Source organism: Rhinopithecus roxellana, chromosome 19 (genome assembly GCF_007565055.1).
Source record: "Rhinopithecus roxellana isolate Shanxi Qingling chromosome 19, ASM756505v1, whole genome shotgun sequence".
Lineage (NCBI taxonomy): Eukaryota > Metazoa > Chordata > Mammalia > Primates > Cercopithecidae > Rhinopithecus > Rhinopithecus roxellana.
Genome location: NC_044567.1, coordinates 55447724 through 55455732, shown reverse-complemented (window position 1 = coordinate 55455732; position 8009 = coordinate 55447724). Strand labels below are relative to the sequence as shown.

The following is an 8009-nucleotide window of genomic DNA, read 5'->3' as shown; positions in this document are numbered from 1 at the left end:
GACCTCAGCTCACTGCGGCCTTGACCTCCTGGGCCCAAGTTGTCCTCCCACCTCAGACTCCCGAGTAGCTGCGACCACAAGCGCGCACCACCACGCTCAGCTAATTTTTGTAGACACAGTTTAGCCATGTTGCCCAGGGTGGTCTCTAACTCCTGGGCTCAAGTAATCCTCCCGCCTCAGCCTTCCAAAGTGCTGGGATTACAGGTGTGAGCCACTGTGCCTGGCCGCTATGCATATTTCTAAACGTTGATTTTAAGAACTGTATAGTTGCTAGAGATGTTCCCTCATTTTGTCCATTTACATCTTAATTTTTGTTTATGAGGTTTTTTCGGGGGGAGGTTGTTAAAACAATGACAATTTCATTTGTTCACAATTCTGTACCGCAGCAGTTTTGGCTCAGCTCAGTTGAATATTTTTTTTTTCCTGCTAGTTTTGCCTGGGGCTTACTCACATGCCTGCATTCCTGTGGCAGGTGGTCTTTTATCCTCAAGGCAGCCAGCCCAGGCTTGTTCACAGGGCTACAGTATCATTCCAAGACGGTGACAGTGGAGGCAATTAAGGCTTAGACTCCAAAGTTACATAATGTCACTTCTATTGGTCAAAGCAACTTACAGAGCTAGCCCAGATTCAAGGGAAGGGGAAAAAAAAAAACTCCACTTTTTAACAAGAGAAGCAGCAATGTCAAGCTGCAAAGAGGCAACTTACAGGGATGGGAGAAATTGTGGTCATGTTTGCAAACAGCCTTCCCCAGAGGCTCTAAGGCTTATCCAATCTCATCATGTCCATGATGACACTGAGATACACAGAAGTTCAGCAGATTAGGTCTTCTGCCTCTCAGTGTGGTGTTTTTTTTTTTTTTTTTTGAGATGAAGTTTCGCTCTTGTTGCCCAGGCTGGAGTGCAGTGGTGTGATCTCGGCTCACTGCAACCTCCGCCTCCCGGATTCAAGCGATTCTCCTGCCTTGGCCTCCTGAGTCGCTGGGACTACAGGTGCCCTCCACCTCGCCTGGCTAATTTTGTGTATTTTTAGTAGAGACAGGGTTTCACTGTGTTAGCCAGGATGGTCTCCATCTCCTGATCTTGTGATCCGTGCCTCGGCCTCCCAAAATGCTGGGATTACAGGAGTGAGCCACCGCGCCCGGCCAACAAGCTGTTCTTCTGTTGTTGTTCCCAGTGGTGGGGTCTTGCTGTGTTCTCCAGGCTGGTCTCAAACTCCAGGGCTCAAGTGTTCCTCCCGCCTCAGCCTCCTCTCTATCCATACAGAGAGAGAGACTTGCTCTGTCGCCCTGACTGGCAAGCAATGGTGCAAGCTCAGCTCACTGCAACCTCCACCTTCCAGGTTCAAGCAATTCTCCTGCCTCAGCCTCCCGAGTAGGTGGGATTACAGGCACCTGCCATCACGCCCGGCTAATTTTTGTATTTTTAGTAGAGATGGGGTTTCACCATGTTGGCCAGGCTGGTCTCAAACTCCTGACCTCAGGTGATCCGCCCGCCTCAGCCTCCCAAAGTGTTGGGATTACAGGTGTGAGCCACCGTGCCTGGCCTGTTGAGACAGGGTCTCACTCTGTCAACCAAGATAGAGTGCAATGGCACCATCATAGCTTACTGCAGCCTTGACTTCCTGACTCTATAGATCTTCCCACCTTGGCTTCCTGAGTGGCTGAGACCACAAGCGTGTGCCACCGTGCCCAGCTAATTTTTAAACTTTTTTTGTAGAGATGGGCTCTTGCTGTGTTTCCAAGACTGGTCTCCAACTCCTGGGCTCAAGCGATTCTCCCACCTCAGTCTCCCAAAGTGCTGGGATTACAGCTGTGAGCCACTGTGCTCGGCTTTGATCCGTTCTTGAGAGATGTTTCTTTTCTTTTTTTGAATTGTGGTTCAATATGTTCCTTAAAAGTTTTAAAGAATTCACATGGAAACAAATGGATCTGGCTTATTTTTATGGAAATATTTTGATAACTTGACTCTTCTATAATTACCGGTTTTTTAAAGTGCTTTCCTCTTTCTGGGACAATTTAGGCAATTTTTTTTTTCCTTTTTAAAAATTATTATTATATTTTAACAAACAGGGTCTCAACGTGTTGCCCAGGCTGGTCTCGAACTCCTGGACTCAGGCAATTCTCCCACCTTGGCCTTCCAAAATGGTGAGATTACAGGAGTGAGCCCCCATGCCTGGCTTTTTTTTTTTTTTTTTTTCCCGAGACGGGGTCTCGCTCTGTCGCCCAGGCTGGAGTGCAGTGGCCGGATCTCGGCTCACTGCAAGCTCCGCCTCCCGGGTTTACGCCATTCTCCTGCCTCAGCCTCCCGAGTAGCTGGGACTATAGGCGCCCACCACCTCGCCCAGCTAGTTTTTCATATTTTTTAGTAGAGATGGGGTTTCACCGTGTTAGCCAGGATGGTCTCGATCTCCTGACCTCGTGATCCGCCCGTCTCGGCCTCCCAAAGTGCTGGGATTACAGGCTTGAGCCACCGCACCCGGATTTTTTTTTTTTTTTTTTTAATTTAATCCCAAGAGGGGATCTTGCTCTGACGCCCAGGCTGGGGTCCAGTGGCACGGTCACAGCTCACTGCAGCCCTGAACGCGGGCTCAAGCCATCCTCCCAGGCCAACCTCCTGAGTAGCTGGGACGACGGGTTCATGCCACCATGACTGGCCTTTTTACTTTACGTTTTGTAGAGATGGGGTTCTCACTCTCTTTCCCAGACTGGTCTCAAACTTGTAGCTTCAAGTGATCCTCCTTCCTCAATTCCTAAACTATTGGGATTACAGGTGTGAGCCACAGTGCCGGCCTGGTTTTTTTTTTTTTTTTTTTTTGAGACGGAGTCTTGCTCTGACGCCCAGGCAGGATTGCAGTGGCGTGATCGAGACTCACTGCAACCTCCGCTTTCCGGGTTCAAGTAATTCTCCTGTCTCAGCCTCCCAAGTAGCTGGGACTACAGGTGCATGCCACCATGCCTGGCTAATTTTTGTACTTTTAGTAGAGACGGGGTTTCACCATGTTGCCCAGGATGTTCTCAAACTCCTCACCTCAGGTGATCCACCAGCCTTGGCCTTCCAAAGTGCTGGGATTACAGGCATGACTGTGCCTGGCCTGTGAGCTGTTTTATTTTTTTTTAAATGTTTTCTGCTAGAACTATGGGAAAGGTATACAATCATTTTAAAATTTAATCGTATAATAGGACCACTGTGTAAGTATTTTTAATGTTAAAAAATCAGAAAAGTTCAAATAAGAGAGTAGCAATCACCTGTATTTCCACTTTCAGAATTAATCACTGTTCAGATTTTGGTATTTTTGCTTCTACTGTTTCTTCTCTATACATACATATTTTAAAAACATTACATAAACAATAAATTACACATAAAACATTAGTACCTCATAAAGCCAATGTTTCCAAACCACTTTCCATGACCCCAAGTAGCCAGTATTATAATACGTATCTATCCAGTTTTTTTTTTTTTCCCTGAGACAGAGTCTCACTGTCACCCAGGCAGGAGTGCAGTGGCGCGATCTCAGCTCACTGCAAGCTCCGCCTCCCGGGTTTACGCCATTCTCCTGCCTCAGCCTCCTGAGTAGCTGGGAGTACAGGCGCCCGCCACCACGCCCGGCTAGTTTTTTTTTCCTTGTATTTTTTAGTAGAGACGGGGTTTCACCGCGTTAGCCAGGATGGTCTCGATCTCCTGACCTCGTGATCCGCCCGTCTCGGCCTCCCAAAGTGCTGGGATTACAGGCATGAGCCACCGCGCCTGGCCTCTACCCAGTTTTTATTAGCCACAGAATAAACATGTATTTTCCTTTTTTTTTTTTTTTTGAGACAGGGTATGTCTGTGTTGCCCAGGCCCTAGTACAGCAGTGCAACTCATGTCTCAAGGAAGCCTCCAACTCCTAGGCTCAAGCGATCCTCCCGCCTCAGCTTCCCAAGTAGCTGGGACCACAGGCACACGCCACCATGCCTGGCTTTTTTTTTTTTGAGATGGGATCTTGATACGTGGCCTAGTATGGTCTCAAATTCCTCGGCTCAAGCAATCTGCCCACCTCAGCCACCCAAAGTGCTGGGATTAAAGGCGTGAGCCGCTGCGGCTGGCTTTAGGTATTCTTTTTTATTTGAGACGGAGTCTCGCTTTGTCGCCCAGGCTGGAGTGCAGTGGCACGATCTCAGCTCACTGCAAGCTCCGCCTCCCGGGTTCACACCATTCTCCTGCCTCAGCCTCCCGAGTTGCTGGGACTACAGGTGCGTGCCACCATGCCCAGCTAATTTTTTTATTTTTAGTAGAGATGGCGTTTCACCATGTTGGCCAGGATGGTCTCTATCTCTTGACCTCATGATCCGCCCGCCTCGGCCTCCCAAAGTGCTGGGATAATAGGTATGAGCCACCGCACCCGGCCCTATTAAGTATTTTAAAGGCAAGACATGGAATCAAGAGTTGGTAACTTTCTGCCATTTAATCGGGAAGCCCCATATATTTTTATGTTCAGAAAAGCAGAACAAAATAAGTATATTAAAAAATGCAAGTGAGTGTACCCAAAGGATAACATAATTCTGGAAGAACACTCAACAGCTGTATTTTAGATGGTAGCAATGGCTCAAAGAAGCAAGAGAGGGCAGAGGAGAATACAGGCCAACTTGAAATGTGATTCAGTAGTTTCATGGGACCAGGCCAGTCCTATTTTTACACATTCCATGTGCTTCAGGATGGGGAAGAGAATCTTGGCCAAAACATGTCTGCTGAGATACCTATATTCCATATAACTTGCCTCCTGAATTAAACATAAACATGCACATTAAAATAGGCTGACAAATTCTAGATGACCTAATGTGAGCAGATCAAATGAGTTAAGCATGTAGAGTTCAGTGAAGCCACGTTTAATATTCATCTGTCTATAAAAACTCGGTTTAGCTAACACCTGGCTTCCTCCCTCTCAAGAGAGTTAATCGAAAAAATTAAGTATAATGAATGGATTGAGTCAAAAAACATTTTCTGCTAAAATGAAGATCATAAAATAGAAAGACTGCAAATGCCGCTTTTCTAATAATAGCTGTATCTGTTGTCAGTACAGTCACAGTGGAGATGTCAAGCTGGATCATGATTCTTGGCACATCCAAGCTTCCCATCTATCTTTTTTTTTTTTGAGACGGAGTCTGGCTCTGTCTCCCAGGTTGGAGTGCGGTGGTGTGATCTCAGCTCACTGCAAGCCCCGCCTCCCAGGTTCACGCCATTCTCCTGCCTCAGCCTCCCCAGTAACAGGGACTACAGGCGCCCGCCACCGCGCCTGGCTAATTTTTCATATTTTTTAGTAGAGACGGGGTTTCACGGTGTTAGCCAGGATGGTCTGGATCTCCTGACCTCGTGATCCGCTCGCCTTGGCCTCCCAAGGTGCTGGGATTACAGGCTTGAGCCACCACGCCCGGCCCCCATCTATCTTTTTTTTTTTTTTTTTTTTTTTTTTTGAGAGGGAGTCTCGCTCTGTCGCCCAGGCTGGAGTGCAGTGGCCGGATCTCAGCTCACTACAAGCTCCGCCTCCCGGGTTCACGCCATTCTCCTGCCTCAGCCTCCCCAGTAGCTGGGACTACAGGCGCCCGCCACCTCGCCCGGCTAGTTTTTTGTACTTTTTAGTAGAGACGGGGTTTCACCGTGTTAGCCAGGATGGTCTCGATCTCCTGACCTTGTGATCCGCCCACCTCGGCCTCCCAAAGTGCTGGGATTACAGGCTTGAGCCACCGCGCCCGGCCTAAAAAAAATTTTTTGTCAGCAATATGAACTTTTTAAAGAATTTATTTATTTATTTATTTATTTATTTATTTATTTATTTTTTTGAGACAGAGTCTGGCTCTGTCACCCAGGCTGGACTGCAGTGGCCGGATCTCAGCTCACTGCAAGCTCCACCTCCCGGGTTCCCGCTATTCTCCTGCCTCAGCCTCCCGAGTAGCTGGGACTACGTAGGCGCCCGTCACCACGCCCAGCTAGTTTTTTGTATTTTTTTTTTTAGTAGAGATGGGGTTTCACCGTGTTAGCCAGGATGGTCTCGATCTCCCAACCTCATGATCCGCCCGTCTCGGCCTCCCAAAGTGCTGGGATTACAGGCTTGAGCCACCGCGCCCGGCCTTTAAAGAAGTTAAAAAGAATTTTACAAACATAGCTTTACACAACTCTGTAAAGTTAGCTAGTACAAAACTACGCATTTTACATAGGAGACACTGGGGCAGAACGGGATCAAATATTTTTTTTTTTTTTTTTTTTTGAGACGGAGTCTCACTCTGTTGCCAGGCTGGAGTGCAGTGGTGCAATCTCGGCTCACTGCAACCTCCACCTCCCGGGTTCAGGTGATTCTCCTGTCTCACCCTCCCGAGTAGCTGGGACTACAGGTGTGCACCACCACGCCCAGCTAATTTTTTTAAATTTTATTTTTAGTAGAGACAGGGTTTCACCACGTTGGCCAGGATGGTCTTGATCTCTGGACCTTGCGATCTGCCCACTTACCTGTGTGTTGTACGGTGGTCATCGCCTGAGCGTCAGTGTCCCTCTTACCTGTGTGTTGTATGGTGGTTATCGCCTGAGCATTACACTGCAGCTGTAACATGTGTCTCAGCATTGCCACTCCCCAGATAGTCACATCGGGACACAACTCAGGTGTCACTGCTGCTGTAAGCTGAGAGGAGTTCACACCTGTTGGGATGGCCTGTGAACTGGCTGCTTCTAGCTGCCTGCACAGTACAGAAGCACAGAGAGCACAGAGGAATTTGTGCTCTGGGCTATGGTTTTCAGTATGGGGCAAAAGGTTGAAGACAGCATTATAATTACTATCATACTTCCCATTAGCATCGCATCCAGGAATCGGGGTTTCAACCCTGTTGCCATTTTTCTCACTCTCTCCTCGGCCACAATTAAGTGTCTTGACCTGATTGTTGCTTTCTGGTAAACAGATGTCCTTGTTACTAATCTTGACACAAAGCTTCTTTACGATTTTGCGAACATCCTCAAATCCCACCACAAGAGTCAACCTCAGGGCAATGTGGCAAAAGACACCCAGTGTGAGCAGCAGCGCCCCCAGAGGACATTCTGTCCTGTGGTAGAGCTCCCAGGCCTGCTGCAAACACTCCTGGCTGCAATACTTGGCATAACTGCATCCGTCACACGGAACTGTGGCCAAAGTGTGCTTCAAACATCGGTGACAATAGAGGTCCCCATTGGTGACTCTGGTGTCCCATTGGCTGTCTAGGCCGTGATGCGGTGGTGGCAGTTCTCCTGGGTTGAGAACACTCACAAAAGCATCCTCCTTCACCAGGAGCTCTCCTGGGAGAATATCTTTGGTGGCAACGAGATAGCGACCTTTTAAAGGATCTATGCACAAGCCGACGGATGATGAAGCATTGGAAAGTTGTTCATTCTCTCCCCCGAGCGCCACATCCTCAAGGGTTTTTGCCAGAGTTGCTGGGAAGGTTTCTGTGAGATTCTCCTTTTCCTGTACCTTCATTTTCAGATGATGGAGGTTTCTCTGCAGAGTCTGAGGGGGAACATCTGCTAGGGTTGGTGTGGGTGTGAAGTTCCTTTCAAGATCACCGATGGTCTGGCTTGCCTCCTGTAGTCTCCCCAGGGCCACCAGACATTCTGCTTTACGTAACATGATCTTGGGCTGCAGTCTTTCTGGATAGCCATGCGTCTGTGCTCTGATAATGTCTTTAAGACATGTCTGAAAACAGAAAGAAAATCCCACAATGACCCTTGGTCCCTAGTCTTCAATGTTTACTGAAAGTATTTCCAAAAATCTATAGGAAAGTTAAGGATTATTAAAAATGGAACAATTACAACCACATGATTATTTAGATCATATAGTTCTGTGTGATCCTTTCAGTGATTAGCAATACTTGTTGAGGATATTGGTATGCTTAATGTTCTTGGATTAAATATTTCTATTTTTCAAGGAAAAAAAGTCTTCTGGGTAGAAGAATTATAGTATGGTGACTAAGAGGCAGGCTTTGGAAAAAAAAAAAAAAGAGGCAGGCTTTGAGTCCA

General features: G+C 47.5%; 1 protein-coding gene across 4 annotated transcripts in view; it reads right to left on the bottom strand.

Moving 5' to 3' along the window:
* SMYD4 (SET and MYND domain containing 4) overlaps window positions 1-8009 on the bottom strand; it is a 50657-nt gene that overhangs the window by 18383 nt on the left and 24265 nt on the right. For all 4 annotated transcript variants that reach the window (XR_004054886.1, XM_030922633.1, XM_010373520.2 and 1 more), the window contains exon 5: window positions 6525-7686. Coding sequence is in view for 3 of the 4 variants with exons in the window: in XM_030922633.1 (XP_030778493.1) it covers window positions 6525-7686 (1162 nt within the window). In the remaining variant the exon portion in view is untranslated. The remainder of the gene's footprint in view (window positions 1-6524; window positions 7687-8009) is intronic.